Genomic DNA, 21,407 nt, shown 5'->3' on the forward strand with positions numbered 1-21,407 from the left:
GTCCCAAAGCCTTGTCCGTGTCTCACCCAACTTAATCGTAGTAGATGTTTAGACAAGGTTAAAAATTCTTAGTCCTTAGAAAAGATAAAAAAAATGATATAACTAACTGACTTGACTAATGGCGACATTGCTTTTGAAAGGGACTGATTGAATATGGCTGCTCCAATGGAATATGCTGAGGAGAAATTGAATTACTACAGGATTTGTTACATTGTCACTGATGTACTAGCTGAAGGCCTTCGAACAGTCTTCAAACAAGAATGGGACAATCGCTACAAGGCAACCCTAGGGGAATGGAAAGATGAACCGAAAAATGGAATGGACTTTTGGAACGGTGAGTCCCCACGAAACAGAAGTAAATACGCCCGTTACTTGACAACTATGACCAATGGTGACAGAGCGGAATGGGATTGTACCATGCTGTTTTATGCCATTCTTTATTCCGATTGCATCTGCAGTCTCCATCCAGCTGTTCAGTCAAATGTGGATGATCTCAGAAAATTTCGTAATGACTTTGTGCATGGACCAAAAGGCTTCCTATCCAGCGGAGATTTTCAAGATACGATTTTGAAGGTGCATACTGCATTTAACGCACTCGGTCTCCCCACTCTACAAATCGGTGCAATCCAAACTCAGACAAGTTTCCCGACGAAAGAGTTAAGAAAAGTTCAAATAAAAGTACAGACCCTTGAAGACCAGTTGCGAAACGAGGTCTTCCCATTTTGTATTCTCCCTCCTGCACCTACACATGACGTCTTCCCTCGCAGATCGGAGGTTGATAAAATCACACAACACCTCATAGAACTCAAAGATGCCAACAAAGACAGCTTAAGCACCTTGTACTTATCCGGAAACCCTGGAAGTGGAAAATCTCAGCTGGCCCGTTTAGCAGCCAAGCGATTTTTCGATGAGAGCAAAGAAACTCCCTCTGCGATTTCATTTGTCATGACGCTTAATGCAGAAAGTTCAGAAACACTTTTGGAATCGTATGTCTCCTTCGCTCGACATTGTAAATGTCCAGATTACTCAGTTACAGACACGCGTAATTCCAAAGATCTGAGTACAGACGAAAAAATTGCGAGTCTCAAGACGCTAATAAGCGCAAAAATTGAGCTTTACACGTCGTGGTTGCTGGTAGTTGATAATGTCACTAGTTTGTCTCATGTACATTCGTATTTGCCAGGTCGAGAAAACCAACAGTGGGCGAGGGGCCAGTCGCTCATAACAACACAAGACACCAAGTCTATTCCTCTAAAAAGCTCCTTCACTCAGCACATCTCAGTAAGCGAAGGAATGCTACCTGATGATGCCAGCTACTTGTTAAGACTCCTTTCTGGTGTCACTGATAGCGAGGTAGAAAACGAAATTGCACGAACTTTGGACTACCAGCCATTGGCCTTGGCCAGCGCCGCCATATATGTAAAACATGTTCGAGAGAGTAAAATAGCTTCAAAATTCGGCTGGACTGACTTTCTGAAGAAACTTGAAAAAGGACAGCGAGGTACAACTGAGAACATTCTTTCCGAAACAAACCCAAGTTACCCAAAAACAATGACCACAGCGATAACACTCGCCTTGGAAGAGGTAATGAGATCCGACAGTGTTCTAGATCACTTGTTCATTTTTCTCTCTCTTTGTGCACCACACCCAATACTAAAAGATATTGTCGTCGACTACATCATGGAAATGGAAAAAAAATTGGAAGACAAAGAGGCGATTGGGGTAAAGATAAGTCGATGCCCACTGTTGTTGTTTGACGAAGAGGAGAGTGGTATTTACATTCGAGTGCACAGAGTCGTCCATGACGTTGTTAATTCAGTAAGAAAGAAATCTGCAAAGGATGAGCAACTTAAATGCACACTAGGAGCTGCTTCATCCTTCTCCAAATTCGAGGATCAAGATTCTTTAGTCGTTGGCACAAAAATTGTTCCTCATTTGGCAAAAATTATTAAAGACCTTGAAGAAGATTCTTTTGAAGAAAGAATATCTCAAATAGCTCAAATTGGTAACCAGGACTATTCTAACGTCTTTACAACTCTCGGAAATATGTGCCACGAGCACTCTCAATATCCAGCGGCAAGAAGCTACTTTTCAGCACTCCTAGAAATTGCCGAGTTAAGAAACCCAAATGATGAATTACAAAAAACAGATATTTATAATAACCTGGGCCTTGTCCACGAGCAACTGGGTGACCTAAAGCAAGCAGAAGACTTTCACGAGCGAGCCCTGGATGTTCGGCTGAAAAAGCTCGGACCTCAGCACGTTCAGGTCGCAACGTCTTACAATAGCCTGGGCCTTGTCCACAAGCAGCTGGGTAACCTAAAGCAGGCAAAAGACTTTCACGAGCGAGCGCAGGATGTTTTGCTGAAAAAGCTCGGACCTGAGCATGTTGATGTCGCAACGTCTTATAATAACCTGGGCCTTGTCCACCGGCAGCTGGGGGACCTAAAACAGGCAAAAGACTGTCACGAGCGAGCCCTGGATGTTCAGATGAAAAAGCGCGGACCTGAGCATGTTGATGTCGCAACGTCTTATAATAACCTGGGCCTTGTCCACGAGCAACTCGGTGACCTAAAGCAAGCAAAAGACTTTCACGAGCGAGCCCTGGATGTTCGGCTGAAAAAGCTCGGACCTGAGCATGTTAATGTCGCAACGTCTTACAATATCCTGGGCGCTGTCCACCGGCAGCTGGGTGACCTAAAGCAGGCAAAAGACTTTCACGAGCGAGCCCTGGATGTTCGGCTGAAAAAGCTCGGACCTGAGCATGTTAATGTCGCAACGTCTTACAATATCCTGGGCGCTGTCCACCGGCAGCTGGGTGACCTAAAGCAGGCAAAAGACTTTCACGAGCGAGCCCTGGATGTTTTGCTGAAAAAGCTCGGACCTCAGCACGTTCAGGTCGCAACGTCTTACTTTAACCTGGGCATTGTCCACGAGAAGCTGGGTGACCTAAAGCAGGCAAAAGACTTTCTCGAGCGAGCCCTGGATGTTTGGTAAAAAAATCTCGGACCTGAGCATGTTAAAGTCGCAACGTCTGATAATAACCTGGGCCTTGTCCACCGGCAGCTGGGTGACCTAAAGCAGGCAAAAGACTGTCCCGAGCGAGCCCTGGATGTTCGGATGAAAAAGCTCGGACCTGAGCATGTTGATGTCGCAACGTCTTATAATAACCTGGGCCTTGTCCACTGCCAGCTGGGTGACCTAAAACAGGCAAAAGACTGTCACGAGCGAGCCCTGGATGTTCGGATGAAAAAGCTCGGACCTGAGCATGTTGATGTCGCAACGTCTTATAATAACCTGGGCCTTGTCCACGAGCAACTGGGTGACCTAAAGCAAGCAAAAGACTTTCACGAGCGAGCCCTGGATGTTTTGCTGAAAAAGCTCGGACCTCAGCACGTTCAGGTCGCAACGTCTTACAATAACCTGGCCACTGTCCACGAGCAGCTTGGTGACCTAAAGCAGGCAAAAGACTTTCACGAGCGAGCGCTGGATGTTTGGCTAAAAAAGGTCGGACCTGAGCATGTTGATGTCGCAACGTCTTACAATAACCTGGGCGCTGTCCACTGGCAGCTGGGTGACCTAAAGCAGGCAAAGGACTGTTACGAGCGAGCGCTGGATATTAAGCTGAAAAAGCTCGGACCTGAGCATGTTGATGTCGCAACGTCTTATAATAACCTGGGCATTGTCCACGAGAAGCTGGGTGACCTAAAGCAGGCAAAAGACTTTCACGAGCGAGCCCTGGATGTTTTGCTGAAAAAGCTCGGACCTGAGCATGTTGATGTCGCAACGTCTTATAATAACCTGGGCCTTGTCCACGAGCAACTGGGTGACCTAAAGCAAGCAAAAGACTTTCACGAGCGAGCGCTGGATGTTTGGCTAAAAAAGGTCGGACCTGAGCATGTTGATGTCGCAACGTCTTACAATAACCTGGGCGCTGTCCACTGGCAGCTGGGTGACCTAAAGCAGGCAAAGGACTGTTACGAGCGAGCGCTGGATATTAAGCTGAAAAAGCTCGCACCTGAGCATGTTGATGTCGCAACGTTTTATAATAACCTGGGCCTTGTCTACGGGCAGCTGGGCGACCTAAAGCAGGCAAAAGTATGTCACGAGCGAGCCTTGGATGTTCGGCTGAAAAAGCTCGGACCTGAGCATGTTGATGTCGCAACGTCTTATAGTAACCTGGGCTTTGTCCACGAGCAGCTGGGTGACCTAAAGCAGGCAGCAGACTTTCACAGGCGAGCCCTCGATGTTCGGTTGAAAAAGCTCGGACCTTAGCATGTTGATGTCGCAACGTCTTATAATAACCAGGGCCTTGTCCACGGGCAGCTGGGTGACCTAAAGCAGGCAAAATACTTTCACGAGTGAGCCCTGCATGTTCGGCTGAGAAAGCTCAGACCTGAGCATGTTGATGTCGCAACGTCTTATAATAACCTGGGCCTTGTCCACGAGCAGCTGGGTGACCTAAAGCAGGCAAAAGACTTTCACGAGCGAGCGCTGGATGTTTGGCTGAAAAAGCTCGGACCTGAGCATGTTCATGTCGCAAAGTCTTACAATAACCTGGGCATTGTCCACGGGCAGCTGGGTGACTCAAAGCAGGCCAAAGACTGTCACGAAGGAGAGCTGGATATTCGCCTTAAGATATTCGGTCTGGAACACGTCAAGGTAGCAGATACTTTCATAAACCTGGGCGATGTGCACAATTATCTCGGTCTCAGCCAAGAAGTAAAAGGGTGTTATGATTTTGCGTTGGCGATTTATGTGAAGAGCTTTGGCCTTGAAGATGAGAAAGTGAGATTTGTTCAGAATGCACTTGCTTAGCTACGTACAGCAGAACTGAATATTGGTAACACATAAAGTCCAACAATCATAAATTCGTAATTATTTAAAGCGTTAGGCTCGTGACTCGTAGATAAGCGAAGATCAAATCGGAATTGAGAGTTCAAACAAAGATATCAAGACTTCAGTTTACATCATACTTATACAGATTAAGTCCAGCAACACCTGATTGTGGTGCATTGTAATGTAGAAAATTTAAGAAACAACAGACAATTTCCCTGTAAGCCAGACTTCTAGCGATCAACATTACAAGTTAAAGAGCCAGTCAGAGTGCAGTTAGTTGCGTTTGACACGTGCCACAAGCGATCTGTAAAAGGCAGAGCTAAAAACCCCATTCAAATCTCAAAAACTTTCGCAGGCTCACTCTTGAAACTATAGCAACGTTAGACTAAAAATGGCAGAACATTTAAAAAATTGAAACGCCCTGTGGTTTTTCCCCCTAGATCACGACACTAGTAGAGAAGTTACGCTTCAAACTTTCACCTCAGATGTCTCTCAAAACGGGCGCAAAATATCTTTTGCACACCATAGTTTCATCCTTGCTGATATTAACCGGTCTATCATCGAAGTTCGATCGTCAAAATGCATTTGGAGTAAGTTCGGCTACGTTGATCTCGACACGTCAGCTGGACGGTCCTCAGCGATAGTTTTATCATATTTTACTTTAAAAAAAAGTGGTTTTGAAGTATCAAGGTTTAATCCTTTCAATTGTTTTAAACATTGCGCCATATCAATTATTATTAAAAACTGGATCGTTGGATAATGCAATTCAAGACTTTTTATGGGCTTAGCCATTATGATATAGGAGCCAATATACCATAATCTACAAATATGATAAGTGTACGCGTTGGCTTAAAATTAAAAGGGAGTTAAAAAGAAGGGAAGAGAAGATTTGTCTAATATCATGGGGGTGTTTTTAATAAAACAATTATTCCACTCGCGCTTGTTGGATATGAGATGACGATAGCTAACTCGGCGCTACGCGCCTCGTTGGCTATCTATCATCTCATATCCAACAAGCGCGAGTGGAATAATTGTTAAATACATACTGTTGCTATGGATTTATAAGCGTTTATGTGACATGCGCAGATGTTATTCAACTTTGTCTATGTAATATAGAATTAGACCCTGTCACTGGCTGTCAGGATTTGAAAATATCGTCTGTGACTTTATTGCAATAAGCGTTGGACCTTTCTCAGAGTATGGTTCCTCTAGAACCTATTAAGTTTAATTTCTAGTTTTGACATCGAAGTAATCCTTTAAAATTTGAAAATTGTTCATAGTTTAAATCATCACAACTATAGTAACTTTTGGCGTGCTGTAAGTATTGTAATCTTCAACTAAGTAGGCTAATTATTAAAGGAGTTAAGTAATGGCACTTCTGCAGTCGATGGTGTTGCGTTTTGATGGTTGAGAAGATTGGTTGTTAGAACAATAGATAAAACCTATAATTCCGTTTGGCAAAAACCGCATGAATGCACAGAATCCGCATGGCTCTAATCATACTCCATTTGTCAGTCATTTTCGCGGTGTGAACACGAGCTTGTTGATACACAAAATGGAGCAGCAGTGTAGGCCAGTTTACGTAAGGAGCACAGAATTCGAATGTGTGAAATCCTAGCTACGCCACTACTTGCCAACCTAAAAAGCCCTTGTTTCCATAAGCATCAAAAAAGCTCTTTGCTATATTCGATGCCCAATCAACCAAGATAATGGTTTGAGAATTTGTGTAATGCTCTACAAAGCAAATCTGCTTTTGTTTGAGGGGAACAGAGCCTGGCACCATGGGAGGTCGGTTAGAGCTCGAAAGACGATTGTCGCGTGTGGTTCGCAGCATCCTCCTGCACGCATGTCTCGTGTTTGCCTCCGCTGGCCTGAAAATGCCACGTCTCCTTCGCAGCCGTTCTTTAGCTAATAGCTCCTTCGTAACGAACAGTATTCCTTTCCCTTTGTTTGAGGGTATAGACCCTTACAGATTGCGCTAGTAAAAGTGGCACATTATTATTATTTTTTAAATTTTTTTTTTGCTAGAGTTCCTTTGCAGTAAATGGCTTGAACCCGGGGGTAACATGTGAAGGTGAAGTCTGATCGTCCGGGTGAGTGTAGTCCTGAGAAGGACTGTTGTCGGTGGTAGTGACTGACGTTTCGACAACCTGTGCGGAAGTCATCATCAGAATCAAGTGAACGATTGTTGTCAGTAGAATGTTCTTATTCCAGTTCGTGTGAAATGATCGGTTGGTTTTGCCGTGATGCTATTGGTTGTAAGACTCAAGTGACGTAAGTCGGTCGTGATTGGTCTGTTTCGATCTGTCGGTAAAGTTAGGTCGTTCTTTTTCGGTCGTTTGTGATGTTTATGTCGTAAATGAGTCGTTTGTATGGAGCGGGTAAGTGTTGACATCTGTTTAGGGGAGTCTGTTCTAAGTTAGTAAACCAGCTTTCCAGAGTCAGTCGTTGAAAATAGTCAGTGCTGTAGGTTAGGCATTGCGCAGAGTCCCAGTCAATGTTGTGGTTGGTAAGTCGATGGTGTTCAGCAATGTGATTGCTGACATCACCTTTCCTCGTCGCCCGTCTGTGCTCAGTCAGTCTTGTTTCGTCGGATGAAGTCGTTGTTGTAGTTGTTCTTCGTAAAAACACGGTGAAGGTATTTGTTCTCGTCGGATAAGCTGTCTGTCGAGTCGCATACTAGTTGTGCGCGTCGTGTTAGAGTTCTGATAGTTGTAACTTTGTGTGATGTAGGGTTGTAGGATGACTCGTCTAGTAATCCGTCGGTGTGTGTCGGTTTCCTGTAAACTGTCGTCCGTAATGAGTTGTTGTTGTGGCTTACCAGGCAGTCTAGAGAAGGAAGTTTGCCATTTTCTTCGACTTCTCTGGTAAACTGTATGTCACTGTTTTGTTCGTTAAGGTGGTGGTGGAATGCGTCAATTTCGTCGTGTCGAACGACGGTGAATGTGTCGTCAACGTATCGTAACCAAAGCCACAACTATCAGAACTCTAACACGAAGCGCACAACTAGTATGCGACTCGACAGACAGCTTATCCGACGAGAACAAATACCTTCAGCGTGTTTTTACGAAGAACAACTACAACAACGACTTCATCCGACGAAACACTCACCGACCCACTACCACTACCGAAACAAACGACACCGCAACCCCTACGACTACAGCAACCATACCGTACATAAAAGGCATGTCTGAAAACATCTCGCGCATCTTACTACCCTTCAATATCCGCGTCGCCCACAAACCCATCACCACACTACGTCAGTTACTAACCAACGTTAACCGAACAGAACGACCGAACAGAACGACCTAACTTTACCGACGGATCGAAACAGACCAATCACGACAGTCTTACGCCACTTGAGTCTTACAGCCAGTAACATCACGGCAAAACTGACCCATCATTTTACACGAACTGAACACTCTACTGACAACAACTATTCACTTGACTCTGATGATGACTTCCGCATAGGTTGTCGAAACGTCAGTCACTACCACCGACAACAGTCCTTCTCAGGACTACACTCACCCGGACGATCAGACTACACCTTCACTTAAGTTCCTTTGTTTACTGGAAAGTCTGAAGTTAAGTGGAGTGCTGGTGCTTTAAACATGTTAAAACCGTGTCTTGTGAAATTCACATCATGCTCAACAAGATATTATGCCAGTCTACACTAAGTTTGAGTTAGATTCTGGACGCTTTTTTCAGGTTAACATTGCACTTATCGCATTTCTGGTTTTCTTGCTTTGGAAAAAGGTCTTCAGATTTCTACTCTCTTACTTAAAAGTTTTTCAAGAAGTTATCTTTGTCTTTACTCTCATTGTTTCCTTCCCTTTTTGAATCCTGTCATTTTGTCTTTTTTCGCATAACATATGAGTAACTCTTCCTAGACACAACCACAGTTCACTGCAGCAAAAAGTATCATTAGCAAAAATCACACCTACCCTTGTCGAAATGTCATTTAGATGACAAACAGTGAGGTAACGGAATGATTGATTTGCATTGCAAATATGTTTTCACTCGATGAAGCAATAATTGTCTTTGTTCTGTCAGGAACTTCGAACATAGAGCTCCGAGCTTCGATTACCTATTTGGCTTAAAATTGCGACTTTTTGGTACGACAAATAGTTTCATAACATGTGTCAGGTAATTCTAAAGCCGGACAACCGGCGACCGGACAGCAACCACATACCAACTGAGTAGGACGTGAAGTAACAGAAGGTCATGTCTTTCAAGAGCTCAAGTAAGTTATCTAGTTTCATTCTCCTACACTCAATAATTATGTTACCAACAATTTTGAGCCCTCTACTGGAGCCTTGGCTAAATATTAAAAGATATAATGCATCGATGGGCCTGTCTCGCCTATGATTCATTTCTTCTAATTTATAGGTGAAACAGACAGTGTGCGGAAACTTGTCACGGGTATAATTTATGTGAACACTGAATGAAATTGAAAGCTGCAATATTCCATAAGTCTAATTCACTACGTTTTCCATGCACAAGTTTTTGTCCGAAAGGAAATTCAGTACTAATTAGGGCAATTTGAAAATAATCGTAATCTAGCGACACCTAATCACCACAAAGATTCCATAACTGAACCCTTTCATGCATCAGCTATGTCGGTAGAAATATCGATCTCCAGCACATGAAAACGTTATTCCTCAGCGAATGATATCAGCAAACCTTTAAAACTTCGGTTTCTAAGGGACCACTCATTAGTTATCTAACATTATTTTCTCTAATAATCGCGCCTTGCCATCTTCTCGCACTTTGAGCCTAGGTTTAATTTTCTCATCTTTTCCCTTGTACGGCAGCTGCGCATTGGCAAAGGAACTGCTTTAGCTTTTTAATAGAGCATCAAAAACTTCGATATAGAATTTAAAAAAAAATACTGGAAATTGACCGCCAATTAGTGGGGGTATCGTTAGAATAATAAAAAGCCTTAAGGCGGGGAGGAGGGGAGAGAAATTGTTTCAATGTGACACAACCAAACTACTCCGAGCCCCCCTCCCTTTTGATAAATAATGACCGATCCCTGAACAAGGATTATGATCTTGACGTTGCGTCACTGTACGAGAGGAGGGAGATCTTGTGTGATGCTCAATTTGATCAGATTGTAAGGGAAGAAAACCACAAGCTCCATGATCTACTGCTTCCACGCAACGAGTCCACCTATCGCACCCGCAGCCAGAGATACTTCAAGCTACCGATTTGTAAGACAAATAGGTTCAAAAACACATTTATCATGGCGAACAGTTTTAATTATTAGTAGCTATCTTAATTATTTGTATTTTAGTTTTTGACACTTCTCTTATTGTATTTTATTGTAGATTACACTTTGTAGCTTTTATTGTAGTTATCTTAGAGTAAGTGATAATTTATTTCCATTGTAAAGTAAGTCGTATTTCAGCCGGCCCGGGGGCTGCAATGATTTTACTCCCTAATAAAGCTATCTATCTATCACTTTGCTGTCTTCTCACACTTTGAACCCATGTTCGGAAAGAGTTCCATATAATCCCAGCATTAATTATGCATTCCATTTCATAAAGACTAAATATAAAGGTTTCTTTGCAACACTCTATGCATAATTAATGTATGGGGTTCTATGGAACTCTTGCCCCCATGTTCAATTTCCTCCTCTTTTTCCTTGTACGGCGGCTCTGCTTTGCCAAGGGAACTGTTTTAGCTTTTTAACACTGAGTCAGAAACTTTCATTTAGAATTCAAAGGACTGATGAATAAACACGGCTGTCTGCATTTTTCATATCATTTTGGACCGTACCAGTTTTCTTAACTCCTAGCAAGTTGTTAAACCATGCTGTTTTAAATCTCTTATTCAGGAACCAGAGTCATTAGTTATAGACTGAAGGGGGAGGAGGTGGAGGATTATGGGCGATCATTTGGTTTGTAGGGAGAACAGAGAGGGAACTAGTCGTCGCCGACTGAGTATAAAGGGGGAGAACTATAGAAAAATGACTGCCAGCCAATTATTTGTCAATGATGAAGGGGTGGGGGGGGGGGGGGTCATAAGAATGTTACAGAGCATTACCGGGGATCAGGTAAATGTAATTATGACAGTCAAGATTCTCTGACCCCCTCCTCCCCCTCAGGCGATAAATAATGGCCGGTCCCTGATTTCATTCCTCTGAAACCTGCTCTGAGATTTTTGTGAAACTTTACTTTTTCTTTGTTTATCTTATAAGAGCGAAAATTTTGAAATAAAAAAGGGGAAAGTTTTTAAAATAAAGAAAGGAGTGAAATTTTGAAATAAAAAAAGGAGGGGGGGGGTCCTGGGGCTCGTTTAGGAACTGTAGTACTCATATAATTCCTATCATATCATAACAATTAAATTTACGAGTACTGGCTAAATTTGCGTTTCCGAAAATTGTTCCTTTTCCTTCGCCGAGAATTGGAGTTTAAATTTATTTCAGGGGAAGAATGACATTGCTCAATTCCGAGAAAGAGAAAAAAGGCAATAGTTTACCGTGCTGAAAAAACCACAATTGTTGATGTGCGTGTGCTATTTATGTGAAGGATATTCCATGCAATACTATGGCATTTCTTTCAAACAGTTTTTCTCGAAGAAAGAGACTCCCACAGAGGTACAAGGTAGATGAACGAAAGGAAAAAAAACAGTTGATTTTGTACCGTTATTCTCCATTTTTGACCAAACCCTCCCTTTCCTATAGCTATCCTGACTCATCTTCAGGAACATCTTGGAAATTACTACTTCTCCAAGAGGAAATGGATTTGAGTCATACCCAAAGAACATTGGAATAATTTTCAAAGGTCTTTTAGTCCAAATCGAGGATCTGGTGGTAAAAACCCGTATATTTCTCCACTTCCCTCCGATCCCCCATAATCCCCCCATATCCCCTTTCCCCCTTCCCCTCCTGATCTCCCCTCCCCGAACGAATCTGCATCGTTCTTTCCTTCAGTGTTATATTTACACTGTTGTAATTTCGTTCGTGTTTATCGCCCACCAGACGATCAAGAAAGAAGAGAAACATCGTACGTTATGGACTATGAACAAGCTTATAAAATCAAGTTAAGAGAGAAAGATGCTTTAACGCAGGTTAGTTTATGATTTTATGGCGTGTCCAGGTTACTGTGCAGCTTAAACATCTTGCGGGAATTATCTTGTGTGAGTGGCCTTTTTGCTTCTCGTTTCCTTCTTTGTTTTGTGTGCTGGTTTTTTTTCTCGTGATTTGTTTGTTTATTTGTTTGTTTGTTTCTTCTTTATTTTAAATAAGGGGTTTTTATTTTCAAGGAAATCATTATTTTAAATCGATTTTCTGCTGAATCAGTCGAACATAAACGAGAAACAAAACGCCATATGAGTAAATTAAAATTTCAAACTTACCAAATTATGCAGAGGCATAGTTAGTAGTCCCCTCTACTAACTATGGCAGAGGGGAGCAACTCAGTCAAAGTAAATCAATCAACAAGGGATATTTAGAGTATGTCAAAATTCGAGTAATGAGATACGACACTTGACCGGCATCCAAAGTTGCTCGTTTGTTTGAGGAACCGGTCATTATTTATCCTTTGGCTAGGTGGGTCGGTGAGTTTTGGTTGTGTCACCATGTAAACTACCTAATTCCCCCCCCCCCTCTGGGGATCTGTTGTATTCAGATGATCCCCCATAATTGGCCATCAATTCTCTATAGTCTCCCTTTAATCTCTGTTAGTGACAACTGTTTGCCATGGCAACCAAAAGAGTAGTCCTTACACTCCCTCTTTTCGATCTAATTCCCCTCCCCCCCTGGGGATCCGTTGTATTCAGATGATCCCCCATAATTGGCAATCAATTCTCTATAGTCCCCCTTTAATCTCTGTTAGTGACAACTGTTTGCCATGGCAACCAGAAGAGTAGTCCTTACACTCCCTCTTTTCGATCTAATTCCCCTTCCCCCCTGGGGATCCGTTGTATTCAGATGATCCCCCATAATTGGCAATCAATTCTCTATAGTCCCCCTTTAATCTCTGTTAGTGACAACTGTTTGCCATGGCAACCAGAAGAGTAGTCCTTACACTCCCTCTTTTCGATCTAATTCCCCTCCCCCCCTGGGGACCCGTTGTATTCAGATGATCCCCCATAATTGGCAATCAATTCTCTATAGACCCCCTTTAATCTCTGTTAGTGACAACTGTTTGCCATGGCAACCAGAAGAGTAGTCCTTACACTCCCTCTTTTCGATCTAATTCCCCTCCCCCCCTGGGGATCCGTTGTATTCAGATGATCCCCCATAATTGGCAATCAATTCTCTATAGTCTCCCTTTAATCTCTGTTAGTGACAACTGTTTGCCATGGCAACCAGAAGAGTAGTCCTTACACTCCCTCTTTTCGATCTAATTCCCCTCCCCCCCTGGGGACCCGTTGTATTCAGATGATCCCCCATAATTGGCAATCAATTCTCTATAGACCCCCTTTAATCTCTGTTAGTGACAACTGTTTGCCATGGCAACCAGAAGAGTAGTCCTTACACTCCCTCTTTTCGATCTAATTCCCCTCCCCCCCTGGGGATCCGTTGTATTCAGATGATCCCCCATAATTGGCAATCAATTCTCTATAGTCCCCCTTTAATCTCTGTTAGTGACAACTGTTTGCCATGGCAACCAGAAGAGTAGTCCTTACACTCCCTCTTTTCGATCTAATCAGTCCATCAGTTAATTGGCCTTTTTGTAGACTGTGTCATACGTTTGGTGACTAGTACTAGTTTAACATTTTCAGTGAGAGTAACATTTGATACATATCTCCGAAATTTTGAGGAAATATGGAACAGAAATGAAGAAATTAGTTGAGTTTAAAACTGTGGGCTGTTTATAAGAGTTTTTCTAGATTTTGCTCATTGTGGTACAGATATAACTTTAAAGGAACAGAAACCTTTGAGTAATGCTAAAATTGCTGCTATTATTTTACTTCAAGAATGTTAGAAAAGATCTAATGAATTTTACATCCCCATTCCACAATGGGAAAGTTGTTTTAGGGCGTGTGGTTCTAACTTAAAATTAATACTAAATACATTATAAAATGCAAAATATATTATTTCAGTGAAAACGGGTTTGGCAGGATAAATTTTTGATAGTTATGAGGCTATATGGAAATCTTTCGCACACCAATTTAGTACTTCGTGCAGTTTTCGTCAATGGCAAGGTATTCGTTTGAACATGGCCTTATGAAATTTAACCCTATTATAATTTGTTTTTAATTGAGCTTTTTGGGGTGACTAGCAAATATCCCATTTCCAAGAAACAAACAATGGAAGAAGTATACAAAACTTTATATGGTTTTTAAGAAGATAAAATTTTCTTTCCAACTAAGAAATTTTTTTGATTGACGGGTGGCCCCCTGCAGAGTTCTGACGTCATATATACAGTAAAAGCCATGCTCAACCAACTAAAATTTGAGAATATTTCTCTCCTGTGGTCGAGAGTTTAGTGGCTGAAGGGGATTTTAGACTCAAGAATGTAAGTTTAGGGTCTTGCAATTAAGTTGAAACATCTCAGAGATTTCAACAGTATTCTATTTGATTGACAGGTGACATCCAATTTGTCACGCTTTCCATGCTCATTTTACAACTTATGTAACATATGCAACTTTCAAATGCCTCATTGGCAATATAATGAGTTGAAAACTCTGTAAAATATGCTAGGGTATTTTCCCCTACCAATATACACCTTACTGAGGTTCATTTGCACCAAAAAAATATAAAATTTGTGATGAGCAAGCTGGATAGAGTGTCACACAACACCCAAACTCAATGACTACAAAAGATAATTGTCTGAATTAAGTGCAGTTTTATTAACAAAAACCCAATTACATGTTAAAACTTAGGCTCTCAAATATATCAATCTCTTAAATGATCACATTCAGCAGTGTGCCACCTCTGAAAACAATTACGATCAAGTTGAAGGCAGAGGGGAATATTACAAACTGCACACTGCCAGGGGGTTTTCATTTGCTTCTTGTCAAACTCATAACATAGCTTACAATTTTTTCTGCCCAAAGAAGCCTTAGTGGATTTATTGTCAAGTCCCTCTGGTGAAATGGCTACTGGACAATGATCAACCCTACAATTATACTTTCTTGGACGGCCAGGTCCAGGTGAAGGATCCTGTGCCATTTCACTCCTTTCAAGAAGGGCTTTTGCTAAATTAACCCGAAACAATTTGTGGGTGAGTTTTCCACCTATTGACCTATGGATGATAAAACTATTAACAATGCCTACATCAATGAAATGAAAAAACAAAGTCTTCCACCACTTCCTAGATTTCCTTACAATTTCATAGCATTTTAGAAGTTGATCAGATAGATCTACTCCTCCCATATTAGCATTGTAACCTTTCATAGGTGGGGGAATGTTAACACGATCTTTGACATATCTCCCACCCACTAATTTTCCCTTACCCCTTTCTATGAAGTCCCTCCCTGTAGCTGGATAAAAAGTTGATAAAGCACAAACTACTTGAGTATCTTTCCATTTAACAAATACAGTTTGTCCCTCACGAGACCACCTGGATGTTCCGCGTCCTGCCTTAGCTGGAAGGGGGTTACCAAGATTCCTGAGAAAACCTACTCTATTTTCGCGGATTGTCCCTGTTAGAAAACAACCCTTTTCAAATAAATCTGAACATAATTTTGGGCTACTGTAGAAATTATCACAAAATAAATGATAACCTTGAGTAAAAAGTCCATCCATCAGTCCCATAACTACATCATAACCCAACCCATGGGTGGTGGGTGTAAGGCGTTTCCCAGTGTATACTTGAAATTTATAAGTGTACCCAGAGTCTGAACTAGCCAAAATCCATAATTTGAATCCCCATTTTGTGGGTTTATCTTTTATATATTGCTTCATTCCAATTCTTCCTTTGAAGGCCACCATTCTTTCATCGATTGAAATATTTTGTTTTGGTACAAAGTAGGCTTTGCAGGCCAATTGTAATTCATCCATAAGAGGTTTCAATTTAAAAAGAGGATCATAAGGTTCTTTTCGTGACTTATGTAATTCATTTATGTTATCTTGTTCATAATCACACAAATGTAGAACTCTTAAAATATTCATAAAACGTGTTCTGGTCATGCCAGAAGAACGTACAAAGTCCTGACCGAAAAAACCGTCATCATTCCAGTATTCAGCCAGTGAAGGAACATCGACAAGACCCATGAATATGACAATTCCCAGAAAAGCCAAGAACTCTTTGGAGGTCAGCTGAAACCAGCGAAAATAAGAGCTATCAGTTTTGAGCTTGTTACCAAACTTGTTAGTATTTTCTACGATCAAATTGATAGAACGTTGTGAAAAAAAACAAAGAAAACAAAGAAAAAGGAGTCCAGTTTTGGTTTGCGGGTAACTGGAAACCAGGATCACAATACATACATACATACATACATACATACATATAATTTTTGTTAAGGCAGGTCGGTTTGTGGCAACCCAAAGGCTGGTGTGGACCTGCCAGGAACTAAAAAGGAACTACTTAAATATATGGACAATTCTAAGGAAAAAGTAAAGAAATTTCAAGGACTTAAAAGTATAAAAAATCCGTTTGCTTTGATGTTATCACACAGGCCTCCTTTTCGAATTGAATGCGATCTAATGTCCTTGAGGCCTGTCTAAGTTTTTGTTTAAAAAGCTGTAGAGAGGAAGCATCCTTGATGGCTTTAGGCAGCAAATTCCATACAATGGGCCCTCTGTACCTTGCACTATTTCTACCAAGGTCACTGTTACACCGTACATGCGGAAAGTCATTAATACGCCTTAGATTATAATTACTATCAATGTTGCGTTTTGTGAAAAGGGCAGTAAGTTGATCGGGTAAACTATTATAATGTACTTGATACATTATAGAAGCGAGTCTACGTTTGTAAATATAGCCTAATGATTTCCATTTAACTAGGTCAAGGACGTCAGAGTCAGGAGTTTCGCTGGGCAGTTTATGGATTAGTTTGGCTGCTTTCAAGTGTAAATGTTCCAATTCATTAAATGTAGATGGTGAACAGGACCCCCAAATAGCAATGCAGTATGTGATGCTTGGGACAATCCCTTTAAAATATATTTCTTCTAGTACACCTGATGGTAGGGCTTTGAGCTTTTTAAGGAATTTTAGCTTTCCTCCAAACTTGTAGTGCAGGGCTTTAACTTGCGGTTTCCAGTTCAGTTTATAATCAATTTCAACACCCAAGCAAGTAGATTTGGTGGTGAAGTAAATGTGAGAGTTTCCGAACATTAGGGGTCTCATTGGTCCGACAAAGACTTGACTGGAAATTAACATTGGCACGGTCTTACCAGTGTGAACAGTCAGGTGATTTTTACAGCACCACACTTTGAAGTCGTTTAATATTAAATTTAACGCATCAATGATTTCTTCGACTCCTTTCCCAAGGTAATAAATTGTGGTGTCGTCTGCAAACATATGAATGCACCCAGTTTCGGACGAGTTCGGTAAATCGTTGACATATATTGTGAAGAGTCTGGGACCCAGTAAAGAACCTTGTGGAACACCGATATCAATTTGTTGTAGCTTTGATCGTACACCGTTAACAGTAACATATTGGGATCTTTCATGAAGGTAGCTTGCGATCCACTCGAAGAACACACCAGACACACCTACATCGGACAATTTGTCTTTTAGGATGGTATGGTCGACGGTGTCGAACGCCTTCTTGAAGTCAACAAATAAAACTCCAACTTTGTAGCCATCATCGATTGCCTTTTTCCATGCTTCGGTCAGGTACAAGAGTAGTGACTCGGTGGAGACACCTTTCTTGAAACCCCACTGATTTGAGTGTATAAGTTCGTTTGTTACAAGGTGATAATCTAAGGAATCACAAACAATGCTCTCCAATATTTTGCTATTTAAATTAAGCATAGTCAGTGGTCGGTAATTGGCGCAGTCTGATTTGGTCCCCTTCTTAAATACTGGGATTACCTCTCCAATCTTCCAATTACTGGGGAAAATGCCACGTTGTATACTATTTTTGAAGATACTAAAAAGGCCTTCAAATAGTGACTCAGCTGCCTCGGCCATATCACGGGACATTATTTTGTCGGGACCACCTGTTTTTTGCTTGATGTGAGTTAACTTCAGCTTTATTTGTTCTTCGGAAAAGGACACTTGATCAAGGACATGTGGCACAGGGTTAATAGTTGCTGTAAGTTGGTTAATCGAGGAACCAGAGTCGTGATGGAATTTTTCAGCAAGCTTTATTCCAATATTCGCAAAGTAATTATTCATTTCCTCAGCCTTGTCGGAGTCGTTTGTCAGAATGGTACCGTCTCTATCTTGCACAGGAGGTATTGGCTTCCTCGCACTTTTACCTTGAGCCTTACTAACAACTTGCCAAAAATTTTTGCTGTTCTCAGCTTTTGCAAACTGCTCTCTCCAATAAGTGATTTCCGCGTCACGTATTTGTCTCTTGACGCGATTTCGAGTGGCTTTGTATAGGGACCAAGTATGCGTGTCTTTATTAGCCTTGTAGAGCTTGAGGAGACGATAGCGCTTGTTTTGTTCTTTCCTTATTTCGTTGGTTATCCATGGGAGTTTATTTTTCCTCATCTTCACTTGCCTGGTAGGGATATGGTCAGATACTATTCGCTGATAAAGATGTTGCCATGCCCAGACCTGATCATCAATATCGTCAAAGATCTCGCATACACTCCAAGGGGCGCTTTCGATGTCGTTTCTAAATTTCTGCTGGTTGAAAGATCTGTAATTATTTATGATTTTAATCATCAGGGGACTCTTTTCCTTTCTCATTCGCAGATTTGCATACACAAAGCTGTGATCAGATATTCCCAAGTGAGACACACCAGCCATAGTGATTTTCTCTGCGTGGCTAACAATTATCAGATCGATCAATGTTTGTGCTACATCAGAAATTCTGGTCGGTTCTTTTATGACACTTTTCATTCCATATGATCTTAATATGCGCAGGAGACGTCTACCAAGATGAGATTCCGCATCTTCATACCTTTGAGGGGACAAGTCAGAGTTTAGGTCGCCCAAAATTACAATATTTTTTCGTGTAGACCAGATCTTCTCAAGCGTAGTATTAAATGTGTCATAGAAGGAAAGATCGGTTGGCGGTCTGTACACACACGCAAATAGTAAAGGAGTTGAAGGCCACTGAACTTGTTTATCGATATAGCGAGGAGTAAAGTTCATTCTATAAGGTTCTGTGTCAGGCTCAGTAGAATTCTTCCAGTTGCCTTCATCGCCTTCACTAGAACTTTCAGAATCACTTTCCTCTTCACAGACTGGTACTTCCCTGGCTCTTTTCCTTGATCTTCTTCCTAAAGGAGCTGGGCTTCCATCATGTTCACGGGATGTGGATGGACCTGGTTCAGCATCATTCAAGTGCAATCCACGACGAGGTACACTAAAGCAAAGTCAAGATAACTTCTGAATTCCATAACATCATAACAACACTTTTGAGCCCCTAAAAAATATTGTATGCTAAAAGAGAAGCCAGAGACGAATTTCTAGACACCCAAGGTTAACAAAGCTACAAAATGTTCTCCACAACACAATTTCTCCTTGGAAGAGATCTACACGAGAATGAAGAATAATTTTGGAGGTCGGGCAGACGTAAATAATCCTGACATCAAAATTACCCTTTAAAATATCGATAAACAAGTTCAGTGGCCTTCAAGATAAACAGGAGAACAATGTTCAGAATGAAATCTGATCTGATTTCTGTTCGATTACAACTGGTCAACAAAAATGAACAACTTTCACTAAAATCCCGCGTATCAAGGCACAAAAACTCAAGAGAGGACAAATTAAGGTATAAAGAAAACAAAAATTGACATTCCTTGGCGTAGCTTACAGAAAAAAGCAAAAATTTAGCGTAACATACCTCTCATCAGCTGACTCGATCTGTGGATCACAACCAGCATCGATCATTTCTTCTTCTTCGGACGATAGTTCTCCGAATTCTGACCCCGAATCGACCTCAAAATCACTGTCTAAGACATCTCTAAGCACCTCATCAACAGAACGGTAAGTTTTGGTTTTGTTTGAAGCCATTGAAACAAGAAAATCGACCTCAAGCTCGCTTCATTGACTACAACAAGAATGCAAATGGCGTCTCATGTTAGCGTCATGACGCGAACATGATACCATGTGGAATTTCTCAACTTCACCAATTACAAATCGTGTAATAACCAGTACGATAAAGCCTTTCTACATTATCTATCAGAAACTTTGATTGGTTTACTGGTGAAGAACCATATATTTGTGTAATAAGCACGTAGAGTCATCGTTCGCCGGCGTACGATTATTTGCAGCTATTATTTTACTTCAAGAATGTTAGAAAAGATCTAATGAATTTTACATCCCCACTCCACAATGGGAAAGTTGTTTTAGGGCGTGTGGTTCTAACTTAAAATTAATACTAAATACATTATAAAATGCAAAATATATTATTTCAGTGAAAACGGGTTTGGCAGGATAAATTTTTGATAGTTATGAGGCTATATGGAAATCTTTCCCACACCAATTTAGTACTTCGTGCAGTTTTCGTCGATGGCAAGGTATTTGTTTGAACATGGCCTTTTGAAATTTAATGTAACAAGTTCTCCTTCACAAAATAGCTCAGGAAGTCTTACTTCTCAATATTGACTTCTTGAAACTTAAAAAATTAGAACAGACAAGAAAAATACTTCTTGAAAATTAATATACTTCTTGTGAAAATATTTTGCTGCTTAACTGTTGTTGTATGAGATTACATGAGAAACCACCAGTGACTGATAAAGACAGCACTTTCCTAAAATACGCGTAATTTTGGCGTTATTAATCAACAGGGTTGGGGTGTAGGTCAATACATTGCCTTGAGATGTTCCGTGACATTTACACATTTACAAAGACCTATTTTGACTAACTGGATGCTATTTCGTACCTTGGTGCAATTCTTTGCTTGCATTGTTTTCCTTCACCATTCATTCCTATGCTTTACTGTGATATTTATGTTAGATATTTATGTTAGATTTTTAGATTTTAGAATTTATATTGTTAATTGATTAATAATCACTGATTAGACTAGTGTCCCCAACTAGCTTGTGCTTGTACAGCTAAATACATTTGACACTTAAATAAAGTTTTTTTTATTATTATTATTATTATGCAGTATACACGTTTGGATGCTAGTGAGCTGAGCAAGATAGGGCGAAAATTCGTAGCTTATCTGCCTGACAGGAGTGTTAACTATAATAGTATCTAATGTTACTTAAATATAAATGATCAATATAAAACAATTAAAGTGTCGATTGGCCCAATACTAAGATGTTTTTTTTCAAATGTTCATGATGTACTGTTCAGCTCTTAAAATATCCTTAACTTAAAATGTTCATAAAATACTGTTCATAAAAGCCAAATCATAATGTCCTTAAAGTTCTTACGATGTAACCAGTTTAAATGTTCTTGCAATGTTCAGAGTGCTATTTAATACATCTTTCTGCATTCTCAGCAATATTTCTTTGTATCTTGTACCAAAGATGCCCTTCATTTCAGTTTCCAGAGCTTTAGACCATCCTCCAAGTACATCTATAATGACGTTTACTT

The 21,407-nt window shown here is 40.9% G+C and overlaps 1 protein-coding gene, 1 long non-coding RNA gene and 1 pseudogene across 2 annotated transcripts in view; 1 reads left to right on the forward strand and 2 right to left on the reverse strand.

The window, feature by feature from the left end:
* The window catches only part of LOC148730197 (uncharacterized), a 71,284-nt gene that overhangs the window by 29,514 nt on the left and 20,363 nt on the right, over positions 1 to 21,407 (reverse strand). The gene's annotated exons all lie outside the window — the stretch shown is intronic.
* LOC148730198 (uncharacterized) lies at positions 25 to 5,715 on the forward strand (annotated as a pseudogene).
* On the reverse strand, positions 16,077 to 19,932 carry LOC148730199 (uncharacterized). The gene is made up of 3 exons (XM_088761660.1): positions 19,705 to 19,932; positions 18,995 to 19,224; positions 16,077 to 16,216 (listed from the first exon to the last, which is right to left on the reverse strand). The coding sequence occupies exons 1-3, from the start codon at positions 19,872 to 19,874 to the stop codon at positions 16,107 to 16,109; spliced, it is 510 nt and encodes a 169-aa protein (XP_088617786.1). The 5' UTR covers positions 19,875 to 19,932; the 3' UTR covers positions 16,077 to 16,106.

Source organism: Stylophora pistillata, chromosome 5 (assembly GCF_964205215.1).
Source record: "Stylophora pistillata chromosome 5, jaStyPist1.2, whole genome shotgun sequence".
Taxonomy (NCBI): domain Eukaryota; kingdom Metazoa; phylum Cnidaria; class Anthozoa; order Scleractinia; family Pocilloporidae; genus Stylophora; species Stylophora pistillata.